The sequence below is a fragment of the Leuciscus leuciscus genome (assembly GCF_965113295.1).
Source record: "Leuciscus leuciscus genome assembly, chromosome: 14".
Classification (NCBI taxonomy): Eukaryota; Metazoa; Chordata; class Actinopteri; order Cypriniformes; family Leuciscidae; genus Leuciscus; species Leuciscus leuciscus.
Window position 1 is genome coordinate 21943771 of NC_138738.1, and position 19697 is coordinate 21963467.

The window sequence follows — 19697 nt, forward strand, 5'->3', positions numbered from 1 at the left end:
GTATTATGACTGATATTTGACGAACTGCTTTGTTCCTTTTTTGTAAGTTTTGGACAAAAGCGTCTTCTAAATAATAATAATTATTATTATTATTATTTGTGTTTAACTATAAATGAGTTCACTTAGTAATACAGTAATATGTTTGTCATAAAATAATTGATGCTTTATTTTTATAGGCTAACCTAACCTTTTACAGTTTGGGATAAAATAGGCCTACATTTTTTGCATAATTTTTGCTTAAATAAAGCGTTCATAAATTATTTTATGATAAACATATTACTGTCTTAAGTGAACTCATTTATAGTTATAAACTTTAATAATAATACTAATTATTATTATTATTATTACATTTTATAGGCTACATTAGAAGACGCTTTCGTCCAAAACTTACAAAAAAGGAACAAAGCAATTCGTCAAATATACCGTACTACCGTGCTAAGATTACCACAAATAAACAAAAGATTTTGATGCACGCCATTCATATTAAATCGTATATTCCACCCCATACCCGCTACAACTAGAATCACTTTAAGCATGCAGACGCAAAGACAATTTGATGTATTCCACTTAATACACAATAAAACAATATACTATAAGATTCGTTAACAACGTACCTCCTGGTGTTCTTCTAAAATGAGGGTGAGCCACAAATCCGTGAGTACAGTTTACAAACCCGTGGGAACGGATTGCGAAAGCGTGAGCACGGTTTATGAATTTGTGGGTACAGATTGCACAAACTGAAGGCACGGTTTACAAGTCTGAGAGCGCGGAATAGAAACTCGTGGGTACGGTTTATTAATCCGTGGGCACGATTTGTTAAACCGAGGGAACAGTTTGAGAATTCGTGAGTACGGTTTATAAACTGGGCGCACGGATTGCAAAACCGTCGCCACGGATTATTTTATTTTTTTTACTCACACGGTTGACTTCCCGGGCTCCGTAATAATTCAAGTTGAGGGGATGTTTTAGCTGTTTTTTTTTTTTTTTAAAGTCAGTCCAGACAGCTGAAAATATACTGTGCAAATCAATTAAGCAGTGAAGTTGCCCTGCGTGAGAGGGCGAGCATTATTCCAACGTAAAACGCTGTATTGTATATAGTTTTAATCAAATAAGGTTGGATTATTTCTATATTGAGCTGCCTGTTAATGAAGCTGAAAGTGCACGTAATAAAATAATATGATGCAAACCAACAGGAATCCTTGCTTTTTCTGCTCTATTATGTTTATATTTTATGTGGGTAGGGCCCCATATTAGTTATTGAAACGGGCCCCCAGATGCTTAAGGCCGCCCCTGCCCATAGGGGGCAGCAGTCATGTAAACTATAGACACAGCTTCACAAACATTCATTAATTTTAATTAATTTCCTCATTCATTAATTAAAAAAATGTTTTACATAAAGTAAACATTACATTTTTTTAATTAATTAATATTTTAATAGACTAATTTATTTAATTTTAGACATTTATAAATAGATTAATTTATAACTTTAAATAGAATGTAATTTTGTTTAGTTGTCTAATGTTTTGTTTTCAGAATCGTGGGAGAGCTGTGATCTCTATAAAAAAATTTAAATAAAAAAAAAAATCCAGATTATCCAGAATCATCTATATTCTGATCTATAGAAGATCTATAATAGGCCTATATCTGGCATCTAACTTATACTATTAGCACTGTTTTTAATATTATAATGTACAATCGTACAGACTAGGGTGAAGTCTTTATCTACATTAACAAGTATTTGGAACAATTAATGCATTGCAGGATTTTGAAATGTTTTTTTAAAAAATTTAAAGACGTGCCCAACCCCCCTCTATTGGTACGTTCCGCGGTCCATGTACTTTTAGGCTACTCCATTGCTCAAAAGCATTAATTTTGTTTACTTTTGTTCTTGAAGTGAATGTACTTAATAACAAATAGCAGGAAACTGCTATCGAGCTATCAAATCCCTCTTGCAGTAGACTGTGTGTATAAAGCGCGCTCCAGGCAGATGTGATCCTATGCGCGCGCCCTACACTAGTGTTATCACGCCACGCTCTCTTTGACAAGTGGAAGATGCATTCTGGCGCGCTACAGACAACAAGAGCCGGGCGCGGATTACAAGTGAACGGATAACGGGACGCCAATGCACTCGTTGTGTAAATATTTAATAATAATAATAATAATAAATAAAACAAAAATTCTAAATGAGGTTAAATAAAACATTCACGTTAAAGAAATAAAACAATAGTGTCATTAAATTGGTTATTTATTGAAAATGAAGAAAGCAACATCGCATCAAGGTAAGACTTTTATCTTTCATTACGTGGACAATAGTATGTGACTAGAGTTTTAAAAAGATTTTATCATGTTTTTGGGTGATGGGGAGATAGTGCACGACACTTCCTTTTCTTTCTTTCTTTCTTTCTTTCTTTCTTTCTTTCTTTCTTTCTTTCTTTCTTTCTTTCTTTCATAAAGTAATTACTACATTATCTCTATTTCTTCTTCCTGCTCACTTTATCCCGGAGCTTTCTTTCAATCTATGAGCTCTATTAATACTCAAGCATGAGGCCAGCTGACCTCTAAATGCAGAAGACACTTAAATCGAATGTGAAAATAGAGCAGCATCAATCAAAACATGTTGAACCAGAAATATATAGGGGTGAATTCAGGTTGATTGGGACACTTTTTACCATTGAGATGACTGGAAAAAAGTGTCCCAATCAACCTGAATTATTTATGCTCTTTGAAAATGGAATACCTTCATATGTATAAGCTAATTTTGTGAACATAATTCAGTGAATTGTGCATGACGAAAATATAGAATATAGAACAGGCTTTTATTTCTCAGTGTGAACTGTGATCCCCAAATACATTTTACAGTATACCCCATACTACCAATTTTCCATGACAAGCATTTTTAGGGTATACATATTTTTTCTCTGAATGTTGAAGTGATAGTAGCCTAAATATTTAATTTAATTTCATGAAATATGGATATTCTAGTCCAGTATCTGAAGCCATGTCAATGGCAGTTATTGTTAAACACACAAATGGACTGTCTTGCTTGAGCTATTCTAGGGGCCGTCTATATTTAGACAGTCACTTAGTCCTGAGTACATCTTTTATATTTTTTAAATTGCCAGAAGGAGAATCAGTGGTCTAAGATAGTAATGGTTGTTTCAGGAACAAAAATTATACTCATGCAACTTTTATAGAAATAACTGAATTCAGGTCATGACATTATCCAAAGGTTATGCTTAAGCTAAACGTATAGTGCTAGAATATATGCAAATCACATTTTACTAATCTTTAAAGCTTTGAAACAGAGGTGACATGTGACCAAAACCACACTCTAAGAAAAGCCTGTAAAAATAAGGCCTGGCGTACTATGTTAAAATGAAGGAATTTTCAGTATTTAATTTTCAGTTTGAATTTTAGCTGTATATTTTGAATTAAACAATGCATTGTGTTTAGGGTTAAAGGGGAAAAAAATGAACGAATAATGTCATGGCAGACAATTACCAGTAACTTCTCCATTTTCACTGGATTTTTTTTTCTTACAGTGTGGAGAATAGATGTTCAAAGAATTATTTCCTAATGCCTAAAGCTAGAGAAGTTAAGTTCTCTCTTAGAAAACATTCAAATGTAAGAGTGATTTGATGGTTTACATTTTGTTAATAATAAGAATAGGATATGTAGATGTCACTTATGTCAGGTGCTCTTCTATCAACAGAAGAATGGGGATGTTGTTAGCATTCCTTTATAATGATGTTAAAAAGTGTTTATTGGATTTCTTAATATTTTTCAAAGATTCAAGATCTCCTACACATGCAGTATGTTATATCAAGAAGTTGCTTCCCTCATCATCACATTTGAAACTGAGAAACTTCACTTACTCCTTTGCAAGAGTGGAATTAACATTGTGACAGGAAGTGATTCATGACTTATTAGCTCTCTGCAGTCCCTTTCCACTGCTATGAGCTAGTTTTCCTGGAATGTCATTTTTCTTACAGTTATGCAGTCCAGACTTTATGAAAATAATTATTTATTCATAAATAATATATTTCTCTATTTTTTTTGTTTGTTTGTTTGTTTCAGAATAACTTTATTCACTCTCACTTGCTATGACATCATATGCAGCAGGCCCATAAGGTTGTATATAAATAGCTCTTGAAGCGTGCAGCTAATGCATGATGTCACGACTGAAAAAGCTTTTGAACAGATGGAGAAAAACAGGTCATGTTGTTACTGTTTTTTGCTTATGGTAAGTCATTAGGCATGAACATTTAGCCAAAACCACAAATTCCAGATGCTTATTAGGGTACTGTTCCTGAGGCTGTTTCCATAGCCCTGTTGACTGATTGAGCCTTTATTTCATGATATCTCCAACAGTGTGTTTATCATCACAGATAATCACAAGTGTTGAATGTTCATTAAATTAGAACCAATGTAAAGAACATTTTAAGGCAAAGTACGGGTCAGAAATGAATCAGGGCTCCAGGCAAAATAGCACCAGGGTTGCCTGATTAGTTTGATGTTTTCCAGCCCAAGGAGTTTTTAAACCACTAGAATTGTATTTGATTATTTATTGTATTTTATTACTTTAACAACAGGCAATTACCTGATGCATTGTTTTTACAAAGCTTTATTTACATTCTTATTTGCACAAACAAACGTAAAAGTATGTATGTGTCAAGTAAAGAGCCCAATCTTACACCCAGCGCAATGCAGCGCCATTTGTGCGCCCATGGGCGTGCTGGTCTGAAAACGAGTGCGTTATGGCGCATTGTTGGCGCATTGTTGGCGCGTTGCTATTTTTTGAGGCAACAGAAATAGACTGCGCCATTGACCAACTGAAACCTGGTCTAAAGTCAATGGCGCAATATTTTTTTTGTTATTTAATGAGCGCGTTAGTAATGTGCGCCTATAGGCGGGTCCACAACGCACGTACACTCTGCTTATTAAACACACAGGGACGCACAGCAGCACACAGACATGCCAAATATTTAAAATAAAAGTATTACAATGTAAAATATTATTATTGTGTACATAAAGATATGGTGGAATCCGGCTTGTCCTACGGATGGTCTGCGCACTTTTACCTCGCGCACGAGCAGTTCCGTTTGCGCTCTGGAGACGTATTCGGTCTTTCCACTATCAAATTCCGTCATGTAAATAGCAAATCTGCCATGGGGCGAGCGCAACTTCCATTTAAAGGGAATGTGAGATGAGACTCTGATTGGTTTAATGGCCGAAAAATCCCAAAACACACCCATGAGAATAGGGACAACCCTTTTAGACCATATGCCTGGCGCGCAGACCATTTTTCCCGTTGTTAACCCCCTGAGGTCTACGGTATCGCGCGCTATTCAAACGCAAATGGCTGAGGCAATCCTGTGAACGCCCCCATCAGCTCGAGAAAACACACAAGTTTATTTAGATCATTGTTTACACCGTCTTGCAGCGCTGTGAGGAATAATACTAATGGAAAATGTCCCTCAGAAGTGCGGGTATATCGAGGAGCGAGCTGAGGAATACTAGTACGTTTTTTCCTTCTCACGTGAATTTCTTCACGTGGGTTTCTGTTTATGAATGAATAAACGGCAGAGATGCGCGCTGTTTACCACAGCTGGCAAAGACAGTTTAAATTTAAATCGCGTGTGTGAATGAATGATGATGTTTTAGCAAACTGTATTGCTATACTGAGATGAGTAAAAACGTTACAGTCAGACGAAATATGAAAGACAACATTTTGTTTAGTAGATTTGGGTACAGTTTTTACTGTAGAATATACTGCCACATCAAATAAGCTTTTGTTTAGCAATTTCTATATATAAAATACTATTTTTGTCAAAAATAAAGTCATCAACTAAGATGTTAGCTGTTCCAATGTTGGCTATATTCAAACTAATGAATACATAGCCTAGATAAAATGTAGGCCTATAATCATTTTTTTTTTACAAAGAAAGAGTACACTTGAAATATTGTTGAAATTATAATTATTGTTGTAATTGTAACCGTTTTAATAAAATAGCAAAACATATTTACAAGATAGATGTAAGCAAAATCTTAAATGGTCAATATAAGTCTTCTTCTAAATATATCTTTTGTCCTTGCATTGTGGCTCAGTCAGTGTCACACCTGAGTGAATGGCTCATCATTATGCAGAGTGGGTGGGACATTGTATTCTAAGGTGTAAACCACTCCTCGTTCACGCCCCCCTCGCATATTGGCTTTCCAAGCAAAACCTGTTTTACATCAATTTAAATCAATGTATGGTTTTATGTGAACGATAAAGCAAGACTATTTTCACATAATTTTGAAGAAAAAGCTATAGGCGACGACATCCATTAGTCAAAAGTCTTATTGCCACATATTTAGTATGTGTTTTGTGGCCTTATTTCAAAAACTTAAATTTTTAGTTTTTTAAACATTATTCTCTCAAAAATGAAAACATGTACATACATGTGGCTCACATATTATTGTAGTCCTGTTTGTGCTATATAGAGTGAATTTACACCTTTGCCATTAATATGTTTATAAGCAACTGAAAAAAGCACAAATGTCAGAGCATGTCAGAACACCCCCAGGGCCCAAAAAACCGCTCAGACTCCAGAGGGTTAAACTAGCAAAAATGGATTCGGACACGACCTAAGTGAATTTGCGCCGTGCGCTTTAGACCATGCACTTAGATCGTTAAAATAGGGTCCAAAGAGTTATCAATGCCATATATGCCCAAATAGCCATGATTAATATATTTGGTGATAATGAATGAATAACATGGGCTAATGAGATAAAGTGAGAAGTATACTGTACTTTTATAAAAAATACTTTTAGTTCTTTAAACATACAACAAAACATAAAATAAATGTACCTTTAATTATTGTATCTTTAAGCCTAAACCATTAGCTCAGAACTACAGGTAACGTGCAAAGACCTAATGCTTAAATACTGCATATTGCCTGGATTGTCATTCTAATTAATAGTTATGTAACTCTCAAGGTTATGCTTAGAGCTTTCATATTTAGAGTTGTGTGCTCAGCCAAAAACGGTGGCCAAGTCTGTGGAGCCTGTGGCCAAACTCCACATGAGAGGGGTTTGTCTCAGTCCTGCTGCTGTAGATTTAGACATTAGTAATTTGACTAGCTTCATGATAAAAGGCCAGATTTCATAATCTGCACAATATTGACTAACAACATAACAAACAACTTCAATTCTTGATGGTCTGTATTCAGTGTAGAGGTTAGAACTGTGTAGAACGGACTTGGGAAGCCTATTCAGGGGTGCGTTTCCCAAAAGCATCGTTAGCCAACTATGGTAACAAGTTCCGACATTATCAGCATAGTTCAACGAGTCTGTGTTTCCTGAAAGCATCGTTCTAATGAACATTCGCAAAAAGCATCACAAAGTTGTGTGGTTGAAACGACAGCTCTCGACCTGTGGTTAGAAGCAGAGTTTCTTGTTTGCATGACATGTGGACTCAATAAATCCTTATCTTGAGCCAAATAAGCAAGCTGACATTCAGTTCAATCTATAGGCTATATTTTATTTAGAATACATTCAAATGTAATTTACATCTTTAAGTTTGTCAAGAGATTTAAAGCGTCATTTTTGAACAGTGCCTATGTGTGAACGTGCTCAAGTAAAGAACGAGCCTATGATTGAATCTGGAAATAAAGCAAATTAACTGAGAAGAATTAGAAATAATCCTCAGATGCCATGTCCGTAATTTATAGCAAAACATAGTATTAATTCGATCTCAAACAGATTAATTAAATTACCTCACCATGTGCGTGACATCATTGACCAACGTGGTTGAACAACCAATTTGCGACAATATGGTTTCAGGAAACAGTTGTGACAAGCTAGTTGATTTCTTCAACGATGCATCGTACTTGGAACGGATTGACTCAGACAGATGGAATATAAATCAAGAAAGGGTTTATTTCAGTATAGCAAAATCAGTGGAAATAGATGGGAGATGTCAATGGAGATAATCACTGAAGAGAATTGCTTGGAACTTTACTGTAACATGGACGATGCAGAGAAGATGCGGGGGTTGTGACTTAAGAGCGGGATGAGGAGCACACACCTTGCGAGGACCCACGAAGAGGAGGCAGGTAGGTAGAACACAGGGAAGCACACATGGGGCGAGGAGTAGTGAGAATTGTTCCAAGGAACATAGAATATGCAGAGAATAACGTTGCTGGAATGAGGAGTACGGGTAATCAGTCTTTACTCAAATACGAGACCAGACAACTATGAGGCTCGAGGTGTTAGGTTTCCGTGATTAATACTCTGGGGATGGTGCTCTCTGTGATTAGCTAGTGACAGAGCCTGGCGTGTCTGTTACAGTACCCCATCCTCCACGGCCCGCTCCTGAGGGCAGAGGACTCCAACGTCGCAGTGGCCGACCTCTACCCCGAGGTGCTGGATGATCCGGACGTGACTCATGGAAGGTTGTGAGGAGCGTGGGGTCTAAGATGTCATCTCTAGGGACCCAAGATCTTTCTTCAGGTCCATACCCTTCCCAATCGACTAGATATTCCAGATGGCCACCACGACGCCGGGAGTCCAAGATGTCCCAGACCGCATAGATGGCTCAATCCTCCTGGATCAGTGGAAGGGGGGGTTCCTCTGTTGTGCCAGGCTCTGTGGACAAGGGCTCTGGAGTGGTGGCTGCCATCTTGGGACAAGGCTCTAGAATGTCAGCGGCCATCTTAGGACGAGGCTCTGGAATGGTGACAGGGACAGAAAGGGAAACCAAATCTGCTTCTTCCAGGGTGTAGGACGATCCACTCACCCATAGGATGTTATCGATGTATTCCCTCAAAGAACACGTGGTGGCAGCAGATGGAAATTGCCTGAAGAGTGGATCGTCCAGACCAATCCAAAAGATGGATTTGAGGGTTCCAGGACACCTGGTGAACAAGGTCGAGGAACTCCTCTGTGTATGCCTTGATTGGGCGGTGGTCCTTGGAGATGGAAAGAAGCAGATTGGCAGGGACTAGGGGAACGAGGAGGATGCCCAAGTCAGTCTGTATTGGTCCGGTCTTCTGTTACAGAATCAGATTCAAAAGAAGGAGGTTGAAGTTAACAAGGAGTTTATTTTGACAACAACTGAGCGGATGAACTGATAGCAGGTTAGTGGTAAGTGCAATGATGATTTGGAGAGCGGGATGCTGGCAGTGAATAGAATATTTCTTCTTACAGGAATAATTTCGGGTAGATTATGCAGTGTATGGCTGGTCTGTCACATGACAAATGAACGAAAGACTCGGAAGGTAAAGAAGTTATTTATGCTCCCTGTAAATTATCTTTGGCTGCATTATAATGATTTCTTAATTCAGAAAATGATCAAGATTGCGTAGGTGGATGTGTTCAGGGAATTTGGCTGTTAAAAGTACAACATCTAAAGCCATTTAAATGAACGAAATGACTTGAATAAAGATTCATTCATTTTGCTGAACGAGATCGAACGAGAGAGTCAGTAAAATGATCCGAACTTCCCATCACTAAAGGCTTGGAGATACGGAGGAAGGATGAGACACTGGAAGAACAACACGGAGGAGAATGGCGACAAGACGCTGGAGTGGAGACTGGAGAAGGATCGCTGGAGATATCAGGTAGATCGTCGGCAAGGTAAGTAGTCCTCATCATACGAACAAGACCGTACAATGAGCTGTGGTGAAGTGTGAGTCTAAATATTGGCAGTGATGAGGGTGATGATGTGCAGGTGTGTGTGATTAGGAATGATGTGCAGGTGGTAACAGAGGAGAGTGATGGGAGATGAAGTACAGAGGATGGTGATAAGCCTGATCTGTGACACAATTCATGGGTTTCATCAGGTCCCTTTCCACAGGTGTATAAAATCAAGCACCTAGATTATGAATGCAGACTGCATTGTGCTTGATTAATGCACCTGTGGAAAGGGACCTGATGAAATCCATGAATATGAAGGTGTAGGGGGCAATTTCGGATTCAGCCTATGGAAACAGTTGACAGAGACAAAGGAAACTGAACTGGGAACATTGCAAAAAATAACAGGCTAGGAACTCAAACAAACCTCAAAGCCAGAAACAGACATAACAGTTGCAAAGTTACTCATAGTTAGTATAATGTCTAAAGTGGACCATTGAAATAAAGTGTTACCCATTTGCCAGCCATCGAGAGGAAATCAGTCTGCTCTAATCATAAGCCTCGCCATTCATTAGAGGGCATCAGTGAGATAGTATATAGTGGCAAAAAGAAGGTTGTCCAAATGGGTCAAAAAAGAGGAGTGACACACAGACCATGAGTTCGGCAACTCTCAGCATTCACTGTCTGATCTGAGGTACAGAATTGCACTGATCCTTCTTGTTGCCTTTCTTTATAGAGAAATATAGACAGACCAAGGCAGAAACCTATTTCCAAATGTAAACATGAGTTCACAGTGGCAATTTACATTAATCACCGTCCCAGACTTACTGGAGGCAGAAGTTGATTTATATGGAAACATTTGCTAACAATGGGAATTTGCATTGAGTTTACACCTTTGAGAACAGGAGGCTGTTTGCCTGGAGACCCACCCTCCTTTGTGTGCCAGTTATCTCTAAACTCTTAAAAACCATATTACCTTTTGTTTTACTTCTTTGGGAATGAGACATTTGTACCAGTTGCTCTGAGACATTTCAAATGATACCAAACGTGTAATACTGTATGATAATTATTCATCCAATAATTATTAAACCATATAGATTCTTGGGTGAATTTTGGTGGGGATGGGTGAAGGGAATGATGTGTAAATTGGTAGGTGGTCAACTCAAGTGTGATTGTGTCTCGAATGATGGTGTTAGTTTCAAAAGAGAGAGTTGAAATATTAATTTCCTTTGTTCTCTCAGAGAGTTGCCCTCTGTTCCAGTTTTTCCAGCCTTACAGGGGAAATAATTACGCGTGTTTGAGGCCGATGAGTGTATAACATCAAGTACGGTGAGAGCGATTTCGAAAGCATACAGAGCCGTCTGCTCTCTAATCACTCTTGTAGTACTCCGATATCATACACCGGTCTGAGCAGTGCCAAAAAAAAGTCTTTGAAGAATACTGTATGCAGCATTTTTAAGAAATACTTGTTAAAATGTTCCACAATTTGTATCACTTGTCCCTATTCACACGGGATAAGTATTACCTGGTGACCTCTAGTCATTTGTAATAATTGCGGAGGTTGTCTGTGATCTTAGTCCCGTGCAAATCGGCCATGTCTGTAATTTGTAAAGTACAAATTCCCCCACAAACGACCTACCATATTTCACCGAACATTGAGGTCCTGTAATAATATTAGTCCCGTGCGAATCGGCATCTCTGTGATTTGGCAGGGTCGCATATAATTTTTTCAAGGTTTTTGTTTCCTGTGTGCTTTTTTATCCATCTTTCGCGAAGAATGAAGAGTGTTGGAGTGTTTTGATAGTATTTTGGGTGCTGGGTCATATTGCTATACACTATACGATACAACTATACAATTTGTAGAAAGAGAAAGCTGAAAACCATCAGAAGAGCAAAACAAAAAGAATGATTAGATGGAGATGGATTACATGTATAGCAGCATGCGGTAAGGAACATTCTTCTGTTTATGATATATCATACAGCTAGACCTATAATTACAAGACCTTTCCAAGAAATAGCCTATTGACATCATATCCGGGAGATAAGTCAGTAAATTCGAGTAAAATCACAGGCTTCGCTTATCCCGTGCGCCACACGAAATTCAGATGTGTGTGTGTGGGGGGGGCGGGGTAATTTCTTAATCACACGAGGTCCTCAGATAATACTAATCCAGTGTGAATAGGGCTTTATTTGCCCTTTTCTGGTCATTGAATCACCCCATCACATCCCTTTATTGCTGCTGTCATGACCCTTTTTTCTTGTATATCAAAATTTTTTCTGACTACTTCCTGTGATTAAATAAGCATTGCTCCCCTGCAGCCTTGCCATCAGACTTGGCCGGTCTGGTGATTAAACACTACATGCTTATATAACAAAATGTGCATGTCTGAGTCATGCTTGTAGGTCAGAGTGTAAAGGGCTGTAAGGCATGTGCCCTTTAGTTCCACTGATGCTGATGCTATTTGAGTATTTATCTCCATCTCTGTTTTGTGCATGGATGTTCTTGCACACGTGCCTGTCTCCATCTGCTTTCCTGAAAAATAAAGAAAAAAATAAATAAGCATGCGTGTGTGTTGTGTTTACAGGATGTTCATTCATGCAAGAGGAATGTGCTTTGATAACAGACTGCAGAAGATTGTGTTGTGTGCATGTGTGAATCAGGCTTGATGGCAGTGCTGAAAGGTATGGCAGAGATCTCCTCTGACTCTTCCATGGATTGATAGATCCAGTCGCTGCTCATCCACCACAGCCAGACGAGTGTGTGCCCAGAATATGACTTTATAAATATCCCTGTTACTGTGCCATTAATTTCAGTGATGTGATCTGTCATCACAGCCAGACTTTAAATCCATGCCTTCTCACTCGTCTTAGTTGACAGTTTTGCAAGGTAAAATAAAAAATGATGGAAAAAAGCACTAAAGAGATGATTTTAATGTCTCAATTGTTTCTCCTAGACAAAAGTGAGAATGGTGAGTAAAGACTTTTGCTCACGCCTCATGATTTTCTGAAAATTTCACACCTTCTCAAAAGTGCTCTCCACAATATTTTAAGCATGATTTGTAAATCAATAGAGTGAGATATTTCTTGTGAACTTGAACATTCCTCATCAAATACTACTTATATAATACTTGTATAGTTGCCATAGTATTTTAAGAATATGAGTTTTATGATTTAAGATTAATTTATATTGTGAATTGTTTAAAAATTAAAAGATTAAAATATGATCTAATGTCAAATATGATTGATTTAGAATTATTAATAATAATTCAAATGTATTTTTATTCAAATATATGTATGCCTTTTCCTTTATTATTTAGTACAATTATAACTAGGAATTATATAGCTATTACCTGCATGTTTTTTTTTTTTTTTTTTTTTTTTTTTTTTTTTACATTTGTTTTAACTGCTTTATGGTCTTTGAACAAATATATGCACTGCTGGGATTTTGCCAAATGTTTTTTAAAGCAGCGCACCCACTAATTTAGGGCATTTTTACACTGGGCACATTTGCTGCAGTCCAAGTCCGATTGTTCCCAAAGCGTTGGTCTGGTTTCACACTCAACTTGACTCTATCGAACCCTGGTGCATTTGTGTGCATCTTATGTCATCAACGTGCATGGAACGAGGGTCATAATATAGATTTTTTTTTATTAATATGATGCAATTATGTGCAGCAGAGTAAACAATACTTTGGTTTACTGTATGTGTCATATGAAAGCGTCTTTCTGCGGCTTGCAAACTGACTCTTTTGAGGAGACAGTGGATTGCCATTAATCTGTTGCCCTGATTGCTATGTGCAAATACGCTGCAGGCTCACACTTGTATCCAAGGTAAATCATCATCACTATCATCCCTTTCATGTGGTTTATTGAACTAAATACATTGTAATCTGCTAAAACGCATGTGTAGGTTACTTTACTTCCTGAACAAGCACGCACCCGAGTCACATTAACACGAATCATTGTTAGCGGCACAGTTCGAGTGCAACCGATCTCAGACCACCTCCTTCAGGTCTCTGCTGTAACCCCTTGTAATGATACAGAAGCAGGATCTGCCAGACTATAGGCTAAGATCTTGAATGTTGTCTTTAGTGGGACTAGAATCTCAGTCTCCTGGACACAGTGCTGATGTTCTCTCTGAGTGAGCTAACTCAAGGTTGAGGATTTTGAGACCCATGTGCGGAGGAATAACAAAAGGAGACGTACAGTATAAACTCCAAGTCGCTTTTACTTTTAGAAGGACCAAAAACAAAGTACAAACACATAAACTAGAAGCAAAGCTTCCAATAGTCACAAAAAGGAAAACAAAACATACACAATAGCTCACAATAGACTCATGGAATACAACGGGATACACGGGTAGGTAGCCTCAAGACTGAGCAAAAAACAATGACTAAAGGTGAACTTAAAAAGGGCCCTACACAGGTGAGTATCATCAACAATGATTGCTTAGTACAACTGAGAGTTCTTGCCAATGGTTGCCCCCTGGCAACTGGGAGAAGGATTTTCAGGCAAAAGACATCCTGCGCCCACTTGTGACTTGGAGCAGTACCATTGGTCATGGCAGGAGTGTGACCCCTAGTGGCTGTAGGAAGTATTGCTGGCTAAAGTCTTACAGGAGCCCCCTCTTGATGAACGGCTCCTGACGTTCCGTACTTTGCGCATGCTCAATAATCTCTGCAAGGAGTAAGCCAGTTGCCCCTCCACTATCCGAGGAACTGGAGGTAGTCTACCTACAGGAGACAAAGGAGAGTAGATGACAGGTTTGAGGCATAGGACATGGAATGTGGGGTGTATGCACATGGACCCGGGCAAAAGGAGTCGGTAAGAGACAGGGTTTATTTTCTTGAGAATCTTGAAAGGTCCAATGTATTTAGGACCTTGTTTAAGTGACTCGAGGCGCAATGGAAGATTCTGAGTCGAAAGCCACACTCTCTGCCCAGGACAGAGTGATGGACATATCCGCTGATGTCAAATGGCCTGTTTCTGTTGTTCCCGGGAGAACTTTAACACGGCTGTCCGAGCTCTCCGCCAACCCCGGCACCTCCGGAATAACTGGGCCGCTGCTGGAACCTGTGCTTGTAGGTCCGGTTCAGAAAACAGAGAGGGGGGAACCCAAACTGGCATTCAAATGGAGACATAACCAATGATGAGTGATGGAGAGTGTTATGGGCAAATTCCACCCAGACCAGCTGGGAACTCCATGTACTCAGGATGTTCGAGATTAGACACCTGAGGGTCTTCTCAATCTCCTGGTTCACTCTCCCTGTCTGGCCATTGGATTGGGGATGGAACCCTGAGGACAAGCTGATGGTGGAACCGATTAGACGTCCGAAAGCCTTCCAGAATCTTGAGGTAAACTGGGAACACTGATCAGACACCATATCCTGAGGAAACCCAAGAACTCTAAAGACATTTTGCATGAGAAGTTCCGCCGTCTGGCCTGCTGGCCTACAAGAATCATTGTGTTACCTTGAGAGTTGGGTAGGCCATTAACAAAATCCATGGATATGGGACCAGGTCATCTCAGGATAGTGAGGGGATGTAGTTTACCTTGAGGGCTCCCATATTGTACAATATGGGATTTGAAGTAAATAGCTGTTTGGGTCATTTGAATACTTGGTTAGCCTTCTCTGTCCACTGGAAGGGTGTGCCAGACTTCCTGGTAAGAGCTGTGAGAGGTTACACAATGGAACTGAAGCCCCGAATGAATCTCCTATAAAAGTTGGCGAAACCCAGGAAGCGTTGGACTTGTTTCAATGAATCAGGGTGCTTTCAGACCTACCCCATTTAGCTCGGTTGAATCGCACTAGAGTTCGTTTTCCCCATTGGTGCGGTTCGTTTGGGCAGGTGAGAATGCGGCAATCGCACTCGGGTGCGCACCAAAAGCGGACCAAACAAGCGTACCGAGACCTCCTTGAAGAGGTGGTCTCGGTACGCTTTCAAACGAACTCTGGATCGGTTCGTTTGTGGTGAACGTGATCCGACCTCGAACAGAACCAACTGCCAAAGAACTGCACATTTTTGGACTAAACCAGTTGCCGTAGTCAGCTGCGCTGTGCATTATGGGATGAGGAGAAATGTTTGTTGACAGTTTACACTTTAAGCATGGCAGCTTGCGGACAAACTTGGAGTTGTGAAGAGGTGCGGAGCCTGATAGAAATTATTAACGTTATTTTCGAGAAAATAATTCGGACAAATCGTAGTGCAGTTATGGAAATGCATTCAAGACACATCTGGCCAACGAGTGATGTGGATGTTGTGGCGTGACTGCATTTTGGTTCGTTTTATCAACTCATAAACTGATCCAGACCAGAGTGATCAGTGTGGTGTGAAAAGGAACCGAAACGCCTGAATAATGCTACAAAGTATAATTTTTTGCCCTTGGTCCGGACCAAATTAACCGGACTACAGATGTGAAAGCACCCTCAGAGTGGGGCCACTCCAGGACTGCATGGACCTTGCTGGGATCCATCTGTACACTGCCACATGATAGGATGAAACCCAAGAAAGAGACTGTAGTGATGTGGAACTCACTTTTCTCTAGCTTGACGAAGAGGTTGTTCAAGGGCAGACAAGACAGAACCATGCCAACATGTTGAATGTGGTCTTCGTAACTTCGTAACGGAAAATATGAATATATCATCGAGTTATACAAACACACATTGGTTCAGCATCTCTCTCAGGACATCTTTGATAAGTGATTGTAAGACGGCTGGGGCATTAGCTAGCTCGAAGGGCATCGCCTGAAACTCATAATGTCCAGTAGGGGTGTTGAAAGCCATCTTCCATTTGTACCCCTCCCGGATTCTCACTGGGTGGTATGCATTCTGGAGATCCAACTTAGTGAAGATAGTAGGGCCCTGGAGGAGTTTGAAGGCTGTGGTCATAAGTGTCAGTGGATATCGATTCTTCAATGTGATGTTATTTAGCACGATGGCACGATTGTTAATGCATGGGCGAAGACCTCTGTCCTTCTTACCCACGAAAAAGAAGCCAGCCCCTCCCGGTGAAGTCGAAGGCAGAATAAATCCTTCTAGAGTGCCTTATGAAAGTATGGAACGGTCAATGCCTTAGTTTTTGGCGTATTTGACTCATGCTGGATCCAGAGTTGTCGTTTAGGCCGCCAAAAAACGTAGAAAAAGGCCTCAAAAAAGACTTCCAACGGCTGGAATTCTAACATCTCGTAAGAATTCCAGCCGTTGGACATGTATATTTCCATCTGGTGAAACGGCTAGTTGGCCAGTCAATCTGAGGATTGTGAGAAACTAGCCAAGGGTAACCAAGGATAACTGGGAACTCGGGTGTGTCAATAATAAGAAAAGACAGTGATTCTTGATGAGAGTCTACTCATACTTCAACTCAAATGAGAATGGTACAGTGTGTTACCTGGCCGGACCTAGTGGTTGGAGGAAGTATTGCTGGCTTAAGTCTAATCCCCTTTAAAAATTCCTTCCTTATCTGATGTCTTTCCTTCATAGCTGCACACTCTGCTTTTTCCTTCAATTGGTGAGGGTTAAAATAGTTCAATTGGTTTTCAGTCCATTTTGAAACCTACTCTATGTAAAGTATTATTTAAAAATAAACCGTTAGCAGTATAACCACTGATATTTAGATTGCAGGCGTGTCTTTACCCTGTCAGAAGATTTATATCAACAGCATGTTCGAGCAAAAGAAATACTGTATTTCCTAAAAAAGCCAATTATTTCTAGAACCAGATTATTATAGGCTTATTTCATCTGCGTCATCAGTGACCCAGAAGGAATAATCATCAGTATGGTAGAGGGATATGAGGCCGTTTTTATCCTTTGGAAATGGAGAGGAGGTCTTGTATCCTAATATCTTGCACATACACTAATCAGAATGCCATGCTAGATTTGATCTTAGATGTGTGAGGTTTAGGTCATAGGTCATCATGATTTTGTTTTGAGTAAAAGTGCTTGACAAAAGAAAAAAAAAAAAATATATATCTATATATTATGGGAAGCTGCTGAATGCCACTGCTTTCACTGCAAGGATTTCACTGTGTTCATTGTCACTGAAAGCCTTAAAAACTCATTGAAAATTATAAATCAGTCATTTTTATTTAATGCTGTTCTTAAAAAACAAAACCAGATTAATGACTCAATTACAAACAGGCAATCTGGACAGCCATAGAACAGTTAATTTGCCAACACACCTAAATGCAGTATGTGATGGCCAATAACTTTTAAAAAGCCTTAATGCTAACAAAAATAGGGTACAGATACTTGTGTCATTTCAGTAATGTAATGAAATAGTAAATTTATGTTGCTTCAGCTGTATCAAAATCAGACTTCTCTTGTTTGCTTTCATGGTGAGAGCATGAGGCTGTTTATACAGTCATATGGCTTATCCCCATCTCAGAGACACAATAAAGCTTCAGTGTCAAAGGAGGTCAAAAGAAAGACAAAAGAAGATCGAATGAAGCCATATGATCAGCACATGTCAGTGCAGTTCCATTGGAAGCGCTTGTCAATGAAACTATTTTAAGATCTGTATTGGGGAAGGAAAATAGAGGAAAGAAAGAAAGAAAGAAAGAAAGAAAGAAAGAAAGAAAGAAAGAAAGAAAGAAAGAAAGAAAGAAAGAAAGAAAAATCTTTCAAAGAAAGAAAGAACAAAGTGAGTGGACAGGGAGAGACAGAGAGAGAGAGAGAGAGAGAGAGAGAGAGAGAGAGAGAGAGAGAGAGAGAGAGAGAGAGAGAGAGGAGGGGGAGAATGACTAAACTCTCGGAAAAAGCAAAAGGGGAAGTCTGCAAATAAAGGGAGAGGAGGAGAAACGCTAGAAACCACATGTGGCTGTGAGGAGCCATAATCCAGCTATGGAGCGAGACAGAATTGCTGGTAAGTAAATCTTTCTCGCTCTTTTGGAATCTTGGTAAATCGTTTTGAAATTCACCCTTTACTTTTATTTAGTCTTTAGAGAGATGTATAGAAAGTACTGTTTTTGTGACACGCACTACTCTTAGTTTCTTCTCAGTTTGATTCAATCAGTTTAGAAGTACAGTAGTTGGTCCGAATAAACTGTACTGTGCCATTTGTGTCTATCTATTTGCCTTTTTATCTATCTACTTATCTATATATCTAAGTGCACAAATCATTATGTTTGGTCTATCTTGATTGTGCTTTTCATTTTATAAGGAAGACACATGACCATGGGTGTGATTTCATCAATAAGGAAGTGGAACCTGATTTTAGTTTCTGCTTTTTGAGTTTTCTCATTCTACTTCTTTCACTCTGCATTTTAAGTATTAATTATTTTTTCAATACTGTCGTTAAACACAGTTCATTGATGAAGTGATTGGCACAATTGCTCAATGTGAAGGAGAACAATTTAAAAGTATACTTTTGTTGAATGTGGACAACTCCCTAGTAAATTTCACTAAGTTACTAGAGAATGTTTGTGAGAGTGACACAGTGAGAAGGTTTACCTTACTCAGCAGAATATCCCATAAGGATTGTGTCAGTATCACACCGCAGAGCAGCTGTGCAGGGAGAGGTTTGCTGTGTGGCATGCCTCAAATCTTTGGAGCTACTGTAACATCAGCTGTTAGTGGGCAATGCCACACGCCTTGAACACACCCTGATACAGTATATTGTTTTGTATTTTTTTCATCCATTCTTTTTGCACACCATTATGCTCTGTCTTTGTATTGTTGATCAGAATGTCATCTAAAACTGAGAATGACAAATATTTGTTTGTATGTGTTTCAACATCAAAAGACTAACATTGTAGAACTGTATAGAATTTGCTCTGCTATGCAGTTTAACAGGTGACCACAGAGGGGCGTTGGAGCTTTTCTGCACCCGGAAATTATATATACTGTAGATTCAAATATAACTTTAGTTTGTGGTGAAAATGATGACAAGGAAATGGATGGAGTCTGTGAAAGCGTGTTTGTGTTAAAAGGTGCTCATACAGTATGTGTGTAAAGCTGTTTGTGTTGTGGTGGAGTGTGTGTGTGTCTGTTATCAGGGATGGGAACAGATTTCCGAACTGTAAGTTCAGCTTTATCGAGGAAGTTGTGGGCAGAGCTACTTCCTGGTTCTGCGTATCCATTG

At 39.2% G+C, this 19697-nt stretch overlaps 1 protein-coding gene across 2 annotated transcripts in view; it reads left to right on the forward strand.

Moving 5' to 3' along the window:
• Window positions 1-2239: 2239 nt before the first annotated feature.
• The window catches only part of septin9b (septin 9b), a 100649-nt gene continuing 83191 nt past the window's right edge, over window positions 2240-19697 (forward strand). The window contains exon 1 of one of the 2 annotated variants that reach the window (XM_082136892.1): window positions 2240-2279. In XM_082136892.1, coding sequence (XP_081993018.1) covers window positions 2255-2279 — 25 coding nt within the window. In that variant the 5' untranslated portion in view covers window positions 2240-2254. Of the gene's footprint in view, window positions 2280-18332; window positions 18480-19697 lie in introns of those variants that run through there. The other variant, XM_082136893.1, reaches the window with a different exon arrangement.